Here is a 21,803-nt window from a genome sequence, read left to right as displayed (position 1 = left end):
GTAGGGTCGTGCACTATTAGGGATTGAGACGTAGTCCATCCCGAATGACTATTTTATTGCGTATTTGATTGAAAACTGGTTGTTATCATCGTGTTTTGGGCTAAATGCCATATTTGAGCCTCGTGCCACCTATTTGGACCCTTAGGGGATTTTTACTACTATTTACTCACTGTTTTTATTTTATATCTTTACTCAGTCATGCTATATTATACTATTTTCATAACTCAACCATGTTTACTCTATTTTAATACTTTAAATGATATTTTGGGTTGAGTATCATATTTTACTGTGCCCGAGTGGCTTTTAGAGATTTCTGACTGAGTAGGGCTGAGGGCATGTGTTGTGAGAATTATTATGGGATCGGGCTGCAAGCCGCAGCAGTGTTGTACTGATTATGATTATGAGGCCGAGGGCCTGAGTTGTACGCCACGAGGTGGCTTGATATGAGGCCAAGAGCCTATTTATTATGCCACGAGATGACCTGATATTGTGCTTGGGCCGTAAGGGGCCCCTTCCGGAGTCTGTACACTCCCAGTGAGCGCGGGTACCCAGTGTGATATGTGAAATAGCCCGAGGGGCTGGTGTTATTCTATGTTATTGTCTGAGGGGCTGATTTTGTTGACATTGTGCCTGAGGGGCAGATTTCATGCGTTTATCTGTTCTTGTTGCTTTTCAATTACTTGTTTAACTGCTAAAAAGGTGTTTTAAAGAAGCTTATACTGAACTAAGGTGTTTTTATAAGATTTCACTGTTTTATTGCATTTTATTGGTTTTACTCTCCCTCTTTATAGCATATTGTTGTGTTTTACATGTTTTCTTATCGCTCAGTCTTCATTAATTTTTATTACTCACTGAGTTGGAGTACTTACTTTATTCCCTGTACCCCGTGTGCAGATTCAGGAGCTTCAGGTCCCGCCAGTGAGGGTTGATTGCTCTCAACAGGCTATTCGGAGTCCACTAGGTAGCTGCTCGGCGTTCGCAGCCCAGTGTTTCTCCCTCCTAACTTACTTTTTGTTTCTAGTTCTGTAATAAACTGTACAAAGTCTTTCAGACTCTTAGACACATGTTTAGATGCTCATGACTAGTGACACCCTGATGTCAGGCTGTGTTTGTTTTGCAAATTGTACTGTTTCACTATTTGTTTTGGGATTTAATCATGTTAATGACTTAAATTGTATTATTTTAATTGTTTAAAATTAATTGGGTGTTGTGTCGGCTGGCCTTGTCTTCACGAGAGGCGCCATCATGACCGAGTTTGGGTTTAGGGTCGTGACAAAGATGATCTCTTTTCGGTGTTTTGAGTGCGAGAGCAGGTTCGTAGCGTATTTTATGATTGAAATGCATATATAGTTTGTATCCCAGAGGTTCTGAATGAGTTTTGGCTGCTAAAACTAAGATTTACAATTGCTGATTTTCTAGTGCAACAATTCTGAAAATACAAGTTATGTCCCTAATATTTTTAGACTACCTTTAAAATATCAAAACACCATATCACCCTTATTTTAAGGTTAAATTTGGTGATTCAAAAGGCTATCTTGGATGTAATCTCTCAGGGATTATTGGGCTTATAAAATATGAGTTTTGGGATCATCTAGAATTTGATTCGGCATGGGATAGCTACTGCATATTTTTTACTTATTTTGGTATTTAGTTAATTTTTTCATAAAGATTTGGAGCTCGGGAAGAGGCAATTTTTGAGGGAGTTTTCATCTACTTCATTGGAGTAAGAAAACCTAACTCAAATTTATGATTATTACATGAATCTATCATTGATTTTGGTTCTAAATCAAGGAATATTAAAAGAAAACAAACAAAGAATTTTTTATTTAAATATAAGAAAGTGTATTTTTGAGGGTTTTGACAAAACTTTTCTAATGTGAAAAATAGAGATAAACCCCGATTTGCAGTTGGTTGTGGATGAAACTTGTATATTTGGGCTCATATTGGAATGGACGTTCAGAATTTATGAGTTTTGTCGGGTTCTGGGGTGTCAGCCCAGGTTGACTTTTTGGTTGACTTTGTTTATTTATATTGAATCTTTATTGTTTGAGGTTATTTCTTATGGCTTTGTTTGATATTATTGATTTGTTTTTGGATAGATTCAAGTCGTTCGGAGGTCAATTTGCGTAGGAATGCATGTTTAGATTATTGATTTGACTTGTTTGAGGTAAGCATCTTGCCAAGCTTTTGTTGAGAGAATTTTTCATAATTGGTATTATTTTCTACATGCAGGGATGATGTATATATAAGGTGAAATGCGTATATACATGTTCCATGGGTATTCATACTTGGGGTAAATTTTATCATGTCCTTGTGCACTTTATTGATGAGTTATGAGGATATGCCTCTCGATAACAATTTATTATATTGCAATGCTCTGATTGTGGTACGAGATTTTTGTCGTGCAATTGCGATAATACTGTGGTACATGTGGATATGTTGAGTAGATTGACAGGGAGAGGGGGGGTGTCAGCACGAAGTCTTTGCCATGCGATTGTGTCTGGTGTTGTACGTGTGGGAGAGTTCTCGGGTTGCCCATATGGCAAAATAAAGGTGATGATATGCGCATGTGAAAAACTAAAGAGGCATTTTTATTATTATGTGCACATACGAAAAATTAAGGGTGGCATTGTGGGCATGTTATGTGATGGCATGGAGGCTATTTTATTGTTTATATTTATGTGGTGGTACGAGAGTGACATTCTTGAATGTGCATGTGACTTCTTTATGTGTGTCATATATTTTTATATGTTTTGTTGCATTGCATATAACATGCTAATCTATACATCTCTCATTATTTGATGATTCGATTGTCAATATGAATTTATCTATATGGAGTTGATATCTCATATTTTATTGATTTGTTAGTAGCATATTGGATTAATGTGATAAGGAAGTTATCATCGTGCATTGATATATTTGATTCTTGAAAAGTTTTGTTGAACGTGTTATTCGATAATTGATACAGAACTTGAAAAGTTCTCTTGAACGTGTTATTTGACAATTGATGCGGAATCGGATCATGTTGGGCACAGGTTTACAGTCATGTGTGATTATTGAGCACACATATTATATGGTGCATACCTCTTTGTGAGCGGGGTTGGTGCAGGTTGTATTTGTGGAACATGTCTAATTGGTAGAGCTTTTAGTACCTTATCCCAGTTTTGCACCTTTACTGTTAATATTTTTTATTTTGTTACTGTCTTTCTGGAATTTTTTCTATGTAATATACTAATTATTGAGTTGTATATGTTTTGCAAAGTGGGTATCTTTTGACTTAAAAATCTCCTCACTATTTCTCTGAGGTTAGTCAAGATACTTACTGAGTACATGTGGTAGATTGTATTATACTGCACTTCTGCACCTTGTGTGCAGTTTCTTGGAGCTGAGCTGACGTAGATGACGAAGGGATGCATTGAAGTTGTAGTTGCGTCCCAGATTCAAGCTACCATTTGTCCATGGTATATTAGGACCTTTTTCTATTTATGTAACCTTCAAATAGATGTTGTATTTTTTTCTTTTAGCAGCTTTATAAATCTAAATCATAGTGACTCATGACTTGTACTATCAGTCCTCGAAATAGTTGTATTGAACTCTTTCGCAGTTTTATTAATAATATTGATGATTCTGCATTATAGTAGTGACTTATACTGTTTGTCTTACCTAGCGGATAAGTTTAGGTGTCATCACGGCTCGGCGAAATTTTGGGTCGTGACATAACCTTTGTACAATAGAAGCTAAAAGATAAATCTAGTAGCTTTCCCAAAACATATTTCTAGCCAGAGACAATCTGTGTAATATAACGATATTTATTTCATCCATTGTCTCAATATGATTTCTATTTCAGCGAATCTTTTTAAAACTCAACAAGTTTCTTTGAGACATGGAGGAGAACAATGCATTATTAATAATAATTTTTGTTCCCTTATCAAAAATATACTGACTTTTCTGAATCCTTCAATCAAATTTGCATTGCCAGAAATTATACTAACATTTTGCATTTCCTTGAAGCAAATACAAAAAATATTTGTCATCTTTGAATAGCATGTGTTTCTGCACTATCAATTAAACAAGTATCTTCGGAATTGGTCTTTGACATATTTGCGAGATACTCTTCAAATACATAAAGAAAACCAACATTATATTGCGTATCATTACCAAAATAAAGTATAACTTACTTTACGTACATACAGACGATCGAAAATTAAAACATGTAAGTTTCTTGACCCATTATATATTATATTATTTATACTTCCTTCAGGTTGCCCTAAGAAATAAGCTACGTCTTAATGCATGCAATCAAATTGACATTCAGGAGTAAAATTTGCTTCAATATTTATCTCTTTATCTTGAAGTGATTGATGATAAAAATCAACCAGATGTTGAGGTAGACGACAGGTACGCGATTAGTGCCCTTTTTTTTCACATCGATAGCAAGGATTTTTTTACACTCCTAGAAATCCGATAAAAAGCGACCAAAGTTGGTCGCTTATAGGCCTAAAAGCGACCAAACATGCCTGGTCGCAATATTGCTGGTTCCTTTATTTTAAGGACCAAAGTTGGTCGCTAATTAGCGACCAATTTTGGTCTCTAAGGTAAAAGGACTAAATATTCTGATTTTGACTTTAGTGACCAACTTTGGTCGCTATATTAATTTAATAATTTAAATTTGGCGACCAAAGTTGGTCTCTACATATGAAATACGTTGTTTTTAATTTATCATTAATCATTAGAAAGCGACCAACTTTGGTCTCTAATCCAAATATTATATTTTAAAATCTGGACAATAGAGACCAAAGTTGGTCGCTAAATTCAAGAATTTAATTTTTTTTTAAAGATAAGCGACCAACATTGGTCGCTATATTTCCAGAAATTGTATTTTTTTAATAGAAATCTGGGCAGGTAGCGACCAAGGTTGGTCGCTATTGCCCAGAAAATTATTTTTTTTATAGTGAAATGCGACCAAATAGAGACCAAAGTTGGTTGCTTTTCTTGGTATATTTTTGGCAGAAACTGCCTGTTTTGGCAGCTACACCACCTGCCAGCTTACCAAACATCCTAAACAGGCATTTTATGCCAGCAACAACAACAACAACAATTAAAAGCAACAATCAATAGAACTAACACATTAAGCTAACAAAACTAAGTTAACGCTTATTACAAGCCCATTCGAACTAAAAAGAACTAACACAATAGAACTAAATTTTTTTGTCTAGTTCAAAGTATATAAAGTACTCAAGGAGTGTTCTTTCAGCATCCTCGTCCGAAAGTTGGATTGCCTCGCCCGATTCATTAGGTGGTTGACTGCGTATGAATTCCCCCACGTCAGCTGCATGTGAAGCGAACCTATATGAAAAATTATATATATTGAATTAGTATTTCAAAATTTATATAAAAGTAAATCAAAATACTTAATGAAAAGTAAAAAACTTACATGTATATAGTCGAGGCTCGACCCTCCTTTCTGAATCAGTCTCTTTCTTCTTCTTTACAATACGAGTTTCATTGAATAGCTCATCTTGCTTCATTGGCATCATAAAGCTGTCTGGTGGCTTTGGTGATTATCCTCGTGGTACTATTACTCGGGATGAACTTGGATACAGAGAATAACTTGGATACAGTACCTGACAGGGTGTGTCTTTGATCAATTGTTGATCTCTATAGCTACAATGATAATGAGAAGGCAACGACATGTGTTTCAAAATAGTGATGGTATAGGTAGGATTTAACATTTCCTAAGTAGATAAAAGAGGTTATAGAGGAATTCTCTACTTCACTTTCCAAGAGGAAAAGAAGTTTGATTGATAGTGACAACGTTGATGAAGACGGAATGTTTTCCGTTGGTCATAGCAGTTCCCATAAAGCGGGGATCATAAGACTCTATGATGACAAAGATTATAGGAAGTTTTGTTCTAAACTTTCTTCCAAGTCTGATCCGTACAAGCTTAATATGATATTGGTGATATTTCTTCGGATTCAGACAATGATTTGACCGACAAAAGTATGGAAATGCTCTTAAAAAGAATTAAAGGTAAAATGTTTTTCTTGGTAGAGAAGGATGCTGAAAAGTTTTTACCTTTAATTCTTTTTAAGAGCATTTCCATACTTTTGTCGGTCAAATCATTGTCTGAATCCGAAGAAATATCACCAATATCACATTAAGCTTGTACGGATCAGACTTGAAAGAAAATTTAGAACAAAACTTCCTATAATCTCTGTCATCATAGAGTCTTATGATCCCCATTCTATGGGAACTGCCATGACCAACGGAACACATTCCGTCTTCATCAACCTTGTCACTCTCAATTAAACTTCTTTTCCTCATGGAAAATGAAGTACAGAATTACTCTATAAGCTCTTCTTTTATCTACTTAGAAAATACTAAATTCCTACCTACACCATCACTATTTGAAACACATGCCATTGTCTTCTCATCATCATTGTCGCTACTGAGAAGAACAATTAAAGTCACACTTTGCCAGGTACTGTGTCTTAGTTATTCTTGGTGGAAGTTCTATTACATGTCTAATAACGTCATCAACCTCTTCTAATAATCCTCCGGCAATCTAAAATTCCAAAACATAAACTAAAAGTTCAATTCATATCCTAAACCTTCAATTCATATCCACAAAAGTTCAAGTCATATCCTAAAGGTTCAACTCATATCGTAAAAAGTTCAAGTCATATCGTAAAATTTCAATTTATATCGTACAAGTTCAATTCACAAGAACAAAACCTAAAAACTAAAAGTTCATCAATTCTTATCCTACGAGTTTAAACATAAACTAAAAGTTCAATTTATATCCTAAAGGTTTAATTCATATCCACAAAAGTTCAAGTCATATCCTAAAAATTCTATTTATATCCTAAAAATTCAACTCATATCCTAAAAGTTTCAATTTATATCCTACAAGTTCAATTCACAAGAACAAAACCTAAAAACTAAAAGTTATATTCATATCAAACATAAACTAAAAGTTCAAGTCATATCCTAAAGGTTCAATACATATGCTAAAGGTTCAATTTATTTCCTAAAAGTTCAACTCATATCCTAAAAGTTTTAATTCATATCCTAAAAAGTTCAAGTCATACATAAAAGCTTCAATTTATATCCTACAAGTTCAATTCACAAGAACAAAACCTAAAAACTAAAAGTTATATTCATATCTTACGAGTTTAAACATAAACTAAAACTTCAAGTCATATCCTAAAGGTTCAATACATATCCTAAAGGTTCAATTTATTTCCTAAAAGTTCAACTCATATCCTAAAAGTTTCAACTCATATCGTAAAAAGTTCAAGTCATACATAAAAGCTTCAATTTATATCGTACAAGTTCAATTCACAAGAACAAAACCTAAAAGTTCATCAATTCTTATCCTACGAGTTTAAACATAAACTAAAAGTTCAATTTATATCCTAACGGTTCAATTCATATCCACAAAAGTTCAAGTCATATCCTAAAATTTCTATTTATATCCTAAAAATTCAACTCATATCCTAAAAGTTTCAATTCATATCCTAAAAATTCAATTCACAAGAACAAAACCTAAAAACTAAAAGTTATATTCATATCCTACGAGTTTAAACATAAACTAAAAGTTCAAGTCATATCCTAAAGGTTCAATACATATGCTAAAGGTTCAATTTATTTCCTAAAAGTTCAACTCATATCCTAAAAGTTTCAATTCATATCCTAAAAATTCAACTCATATCCTAAAAGCTTCAATTTATATCCTACAAGTTCAATTCACAAGAACAAAACCTAAAAACTAAAAGTTATATTCATATCTTACGAGTTTAAACATAAACTAAAACTTCAAGTCATATCCTAAAGGTTCAATACATATCCTAAAGGTTCAATTTATTTCCTAAAAGTTCAACTCATATCCTAAAAGTTTCAACTCATATCGTAAAAAGTTCAAGTCATACATAAAAGCTTCAATTTATATCGTACAAGTTCAATTCACAAGAACAAAACCTAAAAACTAAAAGTTCATCAATTCTTATCCTACGAGTTTAAACATAAACTAAAAGTTCAATTTATATCCTAAAGGTTCAATTCATATCCACAAAAGTTCAAGTCATATCCTAAAATTTCTATTTATATCCTAAAAATTCAACTCATATCCTAAAAGTTTCAATTCATATCCTAAAAATTCAACTCATATCCTAAAAGTTTCAATTTATATCCTAGATTTCTATAAACCCTAGATTTTTATAAAATGTTAAATAATGATAAATACAACCTAAACCCTAGGTTTCTATAAAATACAATGTTAAATAATCAATTGAAACACTAGTCATTTGAAACTAATTCATAGCTAATAAACAAAACATTATAAGCTTACACAAAAGATATAAATTGTAATTATAACCTAGAATTTTTAGGAGGTGGAGAAGGAGAGAGATGCAGCGGCGGCATAGGCGACGGCGACGGGGCGACGGCAGCTGGGCGGTGGTCGTTGGTGGCGTGGGTGGGGCATCTGGTGCTGGGAGTTGGAAGGGGGGGTTGAGTGTGAGAGAGAAAAGAGAGATTTTGGGAAATTTTTAGAAAGAATGGGAGGGGATCCCGGTTTTGACACTCTGGAATTAAAAATAGCGACCACAGTTGGTCGCTATTTTGGTAGGTAAATCAGTTTTGAATTTTTAGAAATAGCGACCAAAGTTGGTAAATCAGTTTTGAATATAGAAATAAGCTATATTCGATACAGTATTACCTAATACACTTATACTTAGTGCATAGTATAGCGTAAGTATATATATATATATATATATATATATATATATATATATATATATAAGCTATATTCGATACAGTATGACCTAATACACTTATACGCAGTGCATAGTATAGCGTAAGTATATATATATATTATATATATATAAGCTATATTCGATACAGTACTACTTAATACACTTATACTCAGTGCATAGTATAGGGTAAGTATATATATATATATATATAAGCTATATTCGATACAGTATTACCTAATACACTTATACGCAGTGCATAGTATAGCGTAAGTATATATATATATATATATATATATATATATATATATATATATATATAGTATATATATAAGCTATATTCGATACAGTATTACCTAATACAATTATACTTAGTGCATAGTATAGCGTAAGTATATATATTATATATATATAAGCTATATTCGATACAGTATTACCTAATACACTTATACTTAGTGCATAGTATAGCGTGAGTATATATATAAGCTATATTCGATACAGTATTACCTAATACACTTATACTTAGTGCATAGCATAGCGTAAGTATATATATTATATATGTAAGCTATATTCGATATAATATTACCTAATAGACTTATACTCAGTGCATAATATAGCGTAAGTATATATTTTATATATATAGAGAGAGAGAAAGAGAGAGAGAGAGACACGCACGATTCATAGTACTATTCATCCCTTGTATTACAAAAGTATTAACGGCTTATATTTATATTATTTAGATAGTAAATACAAAAGTGATTTTTAATTTTGACCATTGTTGACCTGAATAGAGACCAACTTTGGTCGCTATTTATTCAAGAATTTAGTTTAGCGACCAAAGTTGGTCGCTATATTTAAATCAGATTTAATTATATTTCATATAATATTTAAATTAATAATATAATTATTAAAATTGTATAACTGGGCCCCATTTAAGCGACCAAAGTTGGTCGGTATCTGCCTACCCTTTAAGTAGCGACCAACGTTGGTCGCCATTTTTATATTATATATATTTATATTTTATAATTTTTTTAAAATAATAATATAATTATTAAAATTTTGTAGGTGAGTCTCACTTTAGCGACCAACATTGGTCACTAATCTCAGTAAATATTTGACCAAGAAAGTCTGACCAGTCCAGTCAACATTTTGACTAATATAGCAACCAAGTAGCGACCAAGGTTTGTTTCTTTTATTTATTTTATTATTTTCGCTAGTTTAGCGACCAACTTTGGTCGCTTTTTCCCACAGACCAATTTTGGTCGCCAAATTTTGGTCGCTTTTTTCCGGATTTCTAGTAGTGTTAATCCTTTTTCCGCACAGTTTCATGCTTTTTACCCATCTTTTTCAACTACTGATGGTGAGGGGGCTTTCTTTAATGTATCATGTTCACCATAATTAGTATTTTTTCCACGACCACGTCCACGACCTCGAGTAGAGTCATGGTATTTTTCATGCTCAGATTGATGAAAATTCATGTCATTCACTTTTGGGAATGGAGTTGAACTTGTAGGTCGACTTTCATGATTTTTCATCAACAACGTATTATATCGTTCATCAACAAGAAGGTGTAAAACTTCTTGTAAAATCCGTTCAGAATATTTTTTGAACCACATCTCTCGATATTGTTACTGCAGGAGCATGTCCGTAGCATAAAAAGTGATGAGCATTTTTTAAGCATATCATAGCCAATACTTTTATCTCCAAACAATTTCAGTTGTGAGGTCATCTAAAACATAGAAGAATTATATTCACTGACAAATTTAAAATCTTATATTCTTAAATGGATCCAATCATGACGTGCTTGTGGAAGTACAATCAATTTCAGGTTGTCGTATCTATCTTTCAAATAACTACACAATATAAGTGGATCTTTGACTGTGAGATATTTAATTTTTAAATTCTCGTCATCTTGACGACGCATTTTCTCACGATTGGGTGGGTGTGAAGTGTACTGAGGTTAAGGTACAATACCGAGCTCAAGATGTTAGAAGGTGCAAAACCAATGGGTGCAGGAGCTGCTATTGAATCCGGTTGAAGGAATAACATCGATTTAGCACGATCCTGATTTGATGCTTTATTATTTTCTTTTACGGTGTCTTCAAGACCCATATCATCAAGGTGGATCTCAACATCCAGCACCAAAGAAAGATAATTTTGCCCGTAATATCAAGGGCTACAAAATTTAGCTTTATAAAATTTGCCATTAATTAGAAAAGCGAGCCGATTGAAGCATACAAGGCTATAGAAAATTTAATTACGATTTCAAAAGACATTTTGGCCACAACTAAATTGAAGTATGAATTCTAGTTAGCAATTTATTTTCTAAATTAGACGATATGGAGGCTATACAAGATAAACGACTAAACGAGGGAGTGCTTACAACAACAATAACCCAGTAGAATTCCACAAGTGGGGTCTGGGAAGGGTAGAGTATACGCAGACCTTACTCCGACATCGAAGGAGTAGAGAGGTTGTTTCCGGGGACCCTCGGCTCAAAAAGACAAGGAGCTTTTACACAAATCTTCTAAAAATAATTTTTTTTATTTATAGCATTATTGGAAGGTTTGCATATACTCTGCCCTTCCCTGCCTCTCTACTCCTACGGGATAAGGGTAAGGTATGCGTACACTCTATCCTCCCCAGACCTCACTTGTGAGATTCTACTGGGTTGTTGTTGCTGTAGTATAACATTTTAGGGAAAACAAAAACAAAACATTAGTTCTACTGCAGTTCGCAAGCTAAACTGTATGGTTGGAACTTTGGAACTAACAGCAATTATTTTGGTAAGAAAAGAAAAGAAAACGAAGAAGGCGCAAAAGATGGGCATTCATGGGAACATATATGTGGCTAAAATGAGTTTACTAAAAGTGATTACAATAATCGGTCCAACACTTAAAAGAAAAATCTTTCCTAATTTTTTTAACGAGCATTGCTCTTCAAGACTATAATATAATGTATTTATCATTGGAAGGACAATTGATGGCAAGTGTGGTTCGTTATGCAGGATCGTGGATTACATACAACATAACATATATACATATATAATAGGGCAGTACTTACAAGACCCATAAACCAAATTAGTAGGCTTCCAGGTACTTGTTGAATCCTCCCTCTGATGCTCGGCTAGTGAGGGCTGGTTTCATTGTAACAATGGCAGACTCATTTGCTCCAGCTCTTAGAGCAGCCCTTCCAGCTTCCAAGAACCTATTGACTGCATCCTCTACGTATCGATTAGCTTCACCAACATTCATGTTCCGTCCAATATCAGGGTAGCTTTTGAGCACATGATCACCATTAAGCTGTGACGCAAGCTGGATCATTTCTATTTGAAATTCAGAGAGTTTTACATCTTCTCTTGGTCCCCATGGTCTTAGATTTGTCTTCACCTCAGGAAGTTTCTCTGCTTAGACATCATACGGATCAAATCATTATGATTATCCAGGTAAATGGGTGATAAAGCTCTTGTTTTATTTGAAGAATTAGGAGACTCCAAAGAAAAATGTGTATTAAGTTATTGCAAACATATAATAAATAACGAAAACAATTCCCCTTGTAACCGTTAAAGTTTGTCAATGACGGTTCACATATTACAACATAGTATTAGAGCAGGCACGAGTCCTCATTTCGAGTTTCATACAGCCTGCCATCACTATAAGTATTTCCCCATGTACTTGGCCTAGCAAACAGAATTAGGCTTGCATGTGCAGGATTGTATGTTGCAAACCTAAAATAATTAAACAAATGTAATTCCTTTCTAACCATCAATTAAGTTTTTATTCACGCAACTCCACACAAGTATAAATCATAGATCCACTCAATTCATCCAAACTGATGGTTATATCAGAGATCCAATCTGTTCTATCAACAACCCAAGCCCACATTGAAGCAATTTTCACAAATAATCAAAGATACAGCACCCCATTCTTCTTCCTCCGACATTCTAAAAGCTGTAAAAGATCAAATCAGTTTTACCATATCACACACCTGAATAAAGGATAACTGCAGCATTCACCGATACCAGAGATGGAAAACACCTCATTGATTTAAATGATGAAAGAGAAACTACAACTCCTGCAGTAGCTAAAGTGGGAAAAAGCTTAAAAGAACACCCTCTTGAAGTCGGGAAAACGAGTTCATGCGGGAGCCCATAGTATTCCATAAGTGTAAAGCAGCTTACCCAGAAAAAAAAAATTGTGTTTGCTTAGCATCATAACAAGTTTGAGGAAAGAAACAGCTTTTACTAGAAATAGTAGTCATAACGCGTTAAAAGTACGAATAAAGTTTTAGTAATAGAGTCTTTACTATATGTGCTTTTGAAGAATTTTAGCAGATATATTTTTACTGTATAGTGTTTCCTAAAGTATTCAACATCTAAAAACAACCATATATATTCCATGGAACTCCTTACTTTCCGGTCTAAGTGACTATTAGTTAGTCTGTATGAACATAGAATTTTCAGTATTAAGCATGTAGTAATTGGGAAATACGCTAAATAATTGTTCATGGTTTGATGAAGTTGTACCTGGACAATCATCACGGGGAGTCTTACGCATGCGGAAATAGTTCTCAAAGCTCCCAGCCCATGCATCTCGTTTGGTTAAGAAACTCGACTTCAGATTAAAAAGTTTTTTCACAGTTGCTGGTATGGAAGAGTGCTCAAATTGTGAAGATGGGGTTGGACCGTTTGTTTCATGGATCACTGCATCAAACATATTGATAAGGTAAGGTTAAAGATAATTCTGATCCATCTTCACCAAAGAAAGCAAATTATATATGCGCCAGTTTCTTATCATAGAAGAATATATTACATTTTTTCCTCTGCAAGCACATAGGTTACTTGACGTTAGCATCTAATGTACCATCGATTTAATTTCAACAGGAGAATATTTCACTTTAATGGCCTTGCAGAAATATTTCTTATTTTAATAAGCCAAGTAGTAGAACCTGAGGTATATTATACACACAGCCGCTCTAACAGGCTTAAAGTTGCTCAAGTCTAGCGCAGTAAAAACTCTTTGAACTGCCAACACCAAACATTAGCGCAAGAAATTCTTGTAAAGTTGTAATGGCACCTCTTTTGTGTTCAACATGGTTATAACTCATAAGCTTCAACGGCAGGCATATAGCAATACCACGACTAGAAAGTTTCTTAGTTAATTTACAAATTTTTCATCTCAAAGCTGCCGGTAAATTATTTTGGCAAAAAACAACCCCACTGAGTCCTATTCCTATCACCAGCTTTACCACATATATTTCTCCTAATCAAATGATAAGTAGTAAATATCAACCACAAAAAGTACCTTAAACAGTTAAATGATAATGAAATGAAATACAAGTAATTAGTCAATATAAAGCTACTCACCAGTGCCTTTGTCAATCCATGGGGAAATCAAGAAAGCAGGGACACGCACACCCAAGCGGTCAAATCTGAAGTAATATGGAGGAGGCCCTATAATCCCATCAGGATTAGGCACCCCAGATACCGGAGTTGGTACATGATCAAAGAACCCGCCATGTTCATCATACGTAATCAACAGTGCCATTTCTTTCCACTGTGGACTCGCCCTCAGAGTCTCATAAACCTCCTTCACAAATTTCTGTCCAAGTGCTACATCGTGGGATGGATGGTCATCATTAGCCGGGTCAAGTTTAATATCAAAGTATCTCTGCTCAATCACCACGTAATTTGGTAGCTTCCCAAGTTTAGCGTGGAGTTTGAACTTCAATGCATAATCATGAAACTTAAAAATGTGTTTGAGTTTTCTCAGTGACTTGAAAAAAAACGTAGCTGGGATGTTTTGGTAATAAATTCCAAAAGAGAGGCCATTTTCGTCTAAAGAATCGAAGATGGTCTTTTGAGGGAACCCATGGATTAAATCTTTGCGGACATTGCTGGAAGCTCCGTGAGAAGTTGCCGAGTGAACATAAAACCGGTTCGGCTGAGTTGAAGCCGGAACCGACGCGAACCACCGGTCGAACACCCCGAACTCATTCGCTAACTCCCTGTAAACCGGTAACAACTCCGGTTTAAACCCGCTCATCACGGTTTTCTCCATATCAGGGACGCCCATATTGAGAGCCTGCTGCACGAACCCGTTCATGGGAGCCGGGTTAGCAGAAGAATCATTGGACCCGAATATCTGCTCTCGAATAGCTTGAATGGAGTGACCCGGGTCGGAGTCAACGAAGACAGCATCATCGGAGACAAAGATTTTCGGGGAAGAAGGGTCGGAGGCATTGACCCGGTTAAACTCAGAGCCGTTCAGGCCGTCGATATCGGGTCGGGTCTTGTGAAGCCAACCTAGGATGTGATCAAAGGAGCGGTTTTCCATGACCAGAACGACAAGGGTCTTGATGGGTCCATCGATTTTGTGATGCTTGCGCTTGTGAAAGGGGAAGGAAGAGGAAAGGGAAGGGGATAAAAGGAGGTAAACTAAGAAGAATAAAGTTAAGCGGGTCGCCGGGAAAAGCATTTTCCGATGACGCATTTCCGTTCCGGCGACGGCAGGTAAGGATGATAATGAATAATGGATATGTGCCGCTTCGGCAAGAATAGTCAAGTGGAATTGTCAAAAACATATATAATATGTAGTAGTGTTGATGGAAAATGGCATATCCGGTGAGAATTATTTGGTACTCCTCATTTGATAGTGGGTTTACCAAAAATTTTGTGGGACACAGTACTACTTTTGTCTTAGCCAAGTTATATCCGTTCTGAAATTTGGCAGTATTTCTTTGTTTTTGTTTTTTTCTTTCCAACTATGCGCAAATTAGTTCAAAGGAAAAAAGAGGAGAGAGATAATAATAAAAGATGTATACTGCAGATAAATTTAATGACAGCATTCAAAAGAATTAAACCATAAAACAAATAGATGAATTTGTTTGAGTTTTTTCTAAATAAATTGTTGGTAGGTACATGTCATTCTTTATATTCATCAGTCAAATTACTGCTTGAATTGATAAACTCTCCTTGATTGCATTGAATTTAATCTAATTTGTTTTTTGGTTTTTCTGTTTGTTGTTTGCATTGCAAAGTTGCTTGATTAGGGTGGTTTTCACAAGTATCATTTGACTTGGAAGTGATTGAAGTAATTCAAAAATTACCGTGACTATAGAGGTTTGATCAATTTTGGTGATGTAGCTGTTGCAGCTGCTTTTCGTGCATCAACTGCTTTCATTTGACCGTTGGCTCATATCCTGAAGCCAATCACTGGTTCAAATATTCTTTAATATTAAAATTTTCAATAATTGCTTCAAAATTGCTATGTAAAAATCTTTTCATATTTTGATTAGGAGTACTTGTTGTTTCTTCTCTACTTTTCACTTTGACGATATTTATCGTGCACTTCATCGGCTATCATGATTTTCTTGGCAGTGGAGCATGTTATGATTTAATATTCCAAGCCATAGGTATATGTAATTTGAGAAAGAATTAGTCACAAAAGAAATTCCCGGATAGGAACATCAAGATCAAAGCATGCCCATTGAATAGGCTCTTGAATTAGTATCACCAACCATCTTGACATGTGTACGAGCACGATTAGCCTTTGATAAGGCAGGGCCGAAACATGAATTTAAAATTTATGAGTGCACGTTACCCGGTTATATAAGGTTGCATCCGCCTTTGAGGCAAGGGGTATAGTGGACCTGACGAATCTAGAATATGTAGATGAACAATTAAGGCAATAGGAATGACAGTGTTTGAGTTGAGGTACACAAAAAATAGAATGTATTTGAACATGCTCAAGAACTAATAGTGTATCCGCAACTTGAGTGTAACTCCTATCAAAGCAGTAAAAAGAATAATTAATAGAATAGAAAGTTTGATGGTTTTATAAAATATTCGGTACACAAACCTAATAGTACTTAATTGACCAACCAATCAAATTGACACTCGAACTCTTTCTCCATGACTCATACTAAGGCATTGTATTACTAACAGTATCTTCACACATTTATAAGTAATCTACACAAAAGAAATATAGAATAATATTTTACTACTTGTGAATCTGATTGAGGTACTTTGGCTATTTAAGAAAAAGGTACAAAATTCACCTTCATAATTGTTGTGTTGTACTCAACCAAAAAATGGCACTTCAGCAACGATGGCCAAAAGCGTTATGACCCGATAGGTCATCTTACGAATTTAAATCAAATTCTGTATTTCGAGGCTTTAAAACCTCATTTTATCCATTCTCAATTTGCGTGCGTAGTCCGGACGTGTTTTCGAAAAGCTTTTATGTTGAAAGTTGATAAAATAAGGAATTTTGCTTTAAAATCTCATTTGAGTTGACTTTGGTCAACCTTTTTAGTAAACGGGCCAGCACTCATATTTTAACAATTTCGGTGGGTCCATATTGAAATATGGGACCTGGGCGTATGCCTAGAATCGGATTCGGAGGTCCTTAGCCCGAGTTATGAATTTTTGTTTAAAATTAAAAGTCTGAAAATTTGTTTGTTTTTAAGAAATTAGTGATGTTTGATCTCGTTGGTATCGGGTCCGTATTTTGGTACCGGAGCCCGGTACAGGTTCAATATAATATTTTTGACTTATCTATGAAATTTAGTGGAAAATGGAGTCGGTTTGACTTGATTCGGACGTCCGGCGGTAAAAATAGAGATTTTAAAGCTTTCTTGAAAATTTCATTTGATTTGGTGTTCAATTCGTATTTCTAGCTGTTATTTTGGCGATTTGATCGCGCGCGTGCACACTCGTATGATGTTTTTAGACTAGTGTGCACTTTTGTTTGGAGTCCCGAGGGGCTTGGGTGTCTTTTTGGATCTTTGGTTGAGAGACTAGTAAAGTTAAGAAATTTAGAAGTTTGACTATGGTCAATATCGGGTTAAGACGATCTCTTTTCAGTATTTTGAGTGCGCGAGCATGTCCGTAGTGTGTTTTATGATTGAAATTCATATATGGTTTGTATCCGGGAGATTCCGGATGAGATTTGGGGTGGCTTCGGATCATTTCGGAGAAGTTTGAATTTTGTTGGTTTCTGGTGCGACACTGTTCATTCGCAATTGCGAACCATTTATGACAATTGCGAAAACATTGTTCATTCGCAAATGCGATACCTGCAGCTGAACAAAAGATGACTTAGACGGGATTTTTGATTTACTTCCCAAATTTTCAAAACCTAAACCACAAAAGGCGATTTTTCAAAGAACTCTTTTTCCCCAAATCATTGGTAAGTGATCTTAAACTAATTTCTTTCAATCTTTCACTACTTTTTCATAAGATTCAACCAAAAATCTAAGGTTTTCATGGTAAAATTGGGAGGTTTTGGGTAGAAACTAGGGATTTTGAAATTTGGGAATTTAGACCTCAAATTGAGGTCGGATTCCAAAACTAATTATATATCTAGGCTCGGGCATGAATAGGTAATCGGGTTTTGGTCCGAATTTTGGGTTTGGACCAAGCGAGCTTGAGTGTTGACTTTTGTTGATTTTTTCAAAAATGGCCTAAATTGAATTCTTTTCAATCGTGGATAGATCCTAAGGCTTTATTTGAATCATTTGGTTGATAAATTGCTAGATTCTATTGGTCCAGATGCTTGTGTAAGGGGAAAAACTGTGATTGAGCTGTGAGTTTGGTCGTTAGAGCGAGGTAAGTGTCGTGGTTAACCTTGGCTTGAGGGATTAGGTATTATTTGCCTATTTGCTACGTGTTTAGATTTTGAGTACAACATATAGGTGAGGTGACGAGCACCTATGTGTTGTTGTCGAGTCATAGCATGCGAATGAGTCTTATTCTTGTAATTGTTGTATTCTTGAATCATATTGTTCATGCTTAGACTAGCTATCCGTCATGTTGAGCAACTCTTATCATGTTTTACGAAATTTGGTATTGATTGAGTATTTACTCAAAGTTGAGGTTGGTATTGTGGAACTAAATGTTGAAGTAAGACTGTTCTTGATATTTCTATCTCTCTGTTGTTATTGTTCATTGTTTTTGGTGAGGGAGAGTGTTAAAGCATGAAGGGTGATGTCGTACAATATTTGTGACTGAGAGTTAATGCACGAAGAGTGATGTCGTGCCATGATATGTGAGTGTTAATGCACGAATTGTGATGCCGTGCCATTTATTTTGTTTATATGGTGAGGATGAGAGTTAATACACGAACGGTGATGCTGTGTCATTTCTGTTAATTATTATGGTGAAGTTGAGAGTAAAAGCACGAAGGGTGATTCTGTGCACTTGTCTTTACCGTGTTTAATACTTTCATTGGTGCAAAGCATATTGTCTGATGTGGTTTCTTTACTGTTAAATTTTTCTTTATCTTGTACTCCCATCAGCATGTTTCCCCTCCCGTTAATATCTGTTCAGCTTCTCTTAGTCGTTATTGTGCTCGTTTATTGTTTAACTGCACAGGTTTATGAATGTGTCTTGAGAAAAGTAATTAAAAAACCCTGATATGCGAACCATGGCGATACTACCAAAGTATAAATTGTAGTTCACTCACAGTGTATACTGAACAACCACAAAATATTCCACATCAAGAAAGATGGATATTACCGAAGAAAGAAGACAAATCTACAAAGGATCTGAACCTAATTTTTGTATATATTGTAGTTCTGGAATTCTTTTCCAACGGCACAAGCGAATCGTAGTTTTGATATGCCTGTAGAGAGATATAATTATTTTAGCCAGGGCGCACAAAGATGTGAAAAGCAGATAACATAAATTTATAGCTGAGTTAAGAGGAATATATTTATAAATGTACAATTAATTTGGCCTTGATTATTGTATATTGTAGTTCTAGAAGTCCACTTTCCAAAGGCATAAGCAAATTGTCTATTCGACATGTATGTAGATAGATGTGATTTTTTTAGTCATAATGCTCAAAGATGTGAAAAGTAGAATACCAAAATTCATAATTGAATTAAAAAGCATATCTGTATTAATTTACAAAGAATCTGGACCTTAATTTTTTATATATTGTAGTTCCACAAGTGCTTTTTCTAATGGCACAAGCGGAGCGTGGTTTCGACCTATCAGCAAAGAGATATAACTTTTTTAGTATGGTCGCGCAAAGCTAGAAAAAGTATAATGACAGAAATTCAGAATTGAGTTAAAAAAATATCTATTTAAAAATACAAACAATCTAGACCTGAATTTTTAAGATATTAGTTCTAGATTTCCTTTTTCCAATGACATAAGTGGATCGTGATTCCGATGTGTCTATAGAGAGATTTGATTTTCTTATTCAGGACGTGCAAAGCTGTAAAAAGTATAATATCAGAATACCATAACTAAATTCAAAAGCATATGTGTATAAATCTACAAAAAATGGGGACATTTTTTTGTATACATTACGACTCCAGAAGTTCTCTTTACAATGACAACAGTAGATCGTGGTATCGATGTGTCTTCAAAGATACATTATTATTTTACTCAACGCCTGTTGTTTCTATTAAAGTTTATGATTCATGAGTTTGTAGATATAATTACTTTAAAAAAAGAAGGATCAAGGAAAAGGAAATGCAAAGAACAGAGAATAGGTATGTACCTCTTCTATGTGACCATAGAAACATCAAAGCCATGTTAAGAAGTCTAAATATCATGAAAAATCTTTTGGATATATGAACATATAGTTAAATAGTTCTCCTAAAGTTCAATGTGGTGCTTGCATAGCAAACTTACTTGGTCAATGTGGCTTCTACAAATATCACAACAGACTTAGAAGTGACTAAAGCACTTCAAAATGACTGTTACCGTAGAGATTGATCACTTGTGGTGTTGCAACTCCTTTCCGAGTCTCAGTGATGATAGGCTATAATTACGCATTTTAGTTGCTTATTACATTGTAATTTATTGCACTTTAATTGAGTTTGAGCTTTAATCACTAGTGTTTTGCATTAATTGTGTGTTTTATGCCTTGTAGGAGTGATTCTGATCTATATAGATGTTATGGAATGAATTCAAGCTATTCTGGATCTTTGAAGTCTGAGTTAAAGCCCGAGGAGTAAGTTGTGATCGTGTTCGGGGATCAACGAATAATAGTGCACTTTAAGAACGAAACGAATAATCGAGCAGGCAGGCATACTGTGCATTGTCCAGTAAAATGCACATAATTTTTCCCTGAGAAATCCATTTTGGTCTCCACAATATATAGTTGGAAAGTTATTGAAATGGACTATAACATTCATGTTTTACATTTTTTCAAATTTCCACAGCCGTGTCGCGTGGGGCGGCGCGCCACGGCTGCCCATTTTTGCTGCTGGAAAAAATTGCAATGTCTCTAGCAAACCCCACTACCACACTGCATGGCGGCGTGCCTGTGTATTTTTACAGAGTAATAATCCTATTTCACATAGGAGAAGGTGGTTTCGTCTGGGCCCGACCCTACTTAGTATAAATATATGTAAAAACATTATTTTGAGGAATGAGAGGGTGATATACTTTCGACCAAGGGAGAGCATAGAGCCGCCGTGGAGGCCGGGTTCCATCTTTTCTTCCACCAAACATAGTAATTTTTATGTTTCTTTGTATGATCTGCTCTTTTGCTACCATGTCTATGTGGAGCTAAACTTCACATTCTAGGGTTGTGGTTCTTTCATGATTATTGTTATTCGAATATTGATTTTGATTTCTTAGTTATTATATTGGTTTATTTGTTCAAACTTGCGCTTAATTATTTGATTTCTTAATCACCAATTGAATACTATCTACAAATCTAGAATTGAATTTGAAAGTGAGAATTCTAGATTGCATATAGGATAGAGTAGAGCATGTTCTTGAACCTAGGCATCGGGTAACGGATTCGTGGTTAGGATAGACATATACCTAATTACCTTGCTTGGTTGATGTATAGAAATTATAAATGCGTTTTGGCTAGTTCTAACTCCATAGACATATAGGCGTTAGGTTAGCTTGAATGAGTGGGCAAGAACTCGACATATTCTTATGAGCAATATTAACCGTGTAAACCAATAAGCTAGATGGATTAGTTACTCAATTCAATTGAAGAATACTAGAGGATTGTTAGATAGCCCATAACCGTAGATCGTTTTCACTACATTGATAACATAAAAATATGCTCTAT

General features: G+C 34.8%; 1 protein-coding gene across 1 annotated transcript; it reads right to left on the bottom strand.

The window, feature by feature from the left end:
- Positions 1-11,583: 11,583 nt before the first annotated feature.
- LOC104220720 (non-specific phospholipase C1) lies at positions 11,584-15,348 on the bottom strand. The gene is made up of 3 exons (XM_009771637.2): positions 14,120-15,348; positions 13,280-13,456; positions 11,584-12,157 (listed from the first exon to the last, which is right to left on the bottom strand). The coding sequence occupies exons 1-3, from the start codon at positions 15,243-15,245 to the stop codon at positions 11,835-11,837; spliced, it is 1,626 nt and encodes a 541-aa protein (XP_009769939.1). The 5' UTR covers positions 15,246-15,348; the 3' UTR covers positions 11,584-11,834.
- Positions 15,349-21,803: the final 6,455 nt, after the last annotated feature.

This window comes from Nicotiana sylvestris, chromosome 7 (assembly GCF_000393655.2).
Source record: "Nicotiana sylvestris chromosome 7, ASM39365v2, whole genome shotgun sequence".
Taxonomy (NCBI): Eukaryota; Viridiplantae; Streptophyta; class Magnoliopsida; order Solanales; family Solanaceae; genus Nicotiana; species Nicotiana sylvestris.
This window is presented reverse-complemented; position numbering and strand designations above follow the sequence as displayed.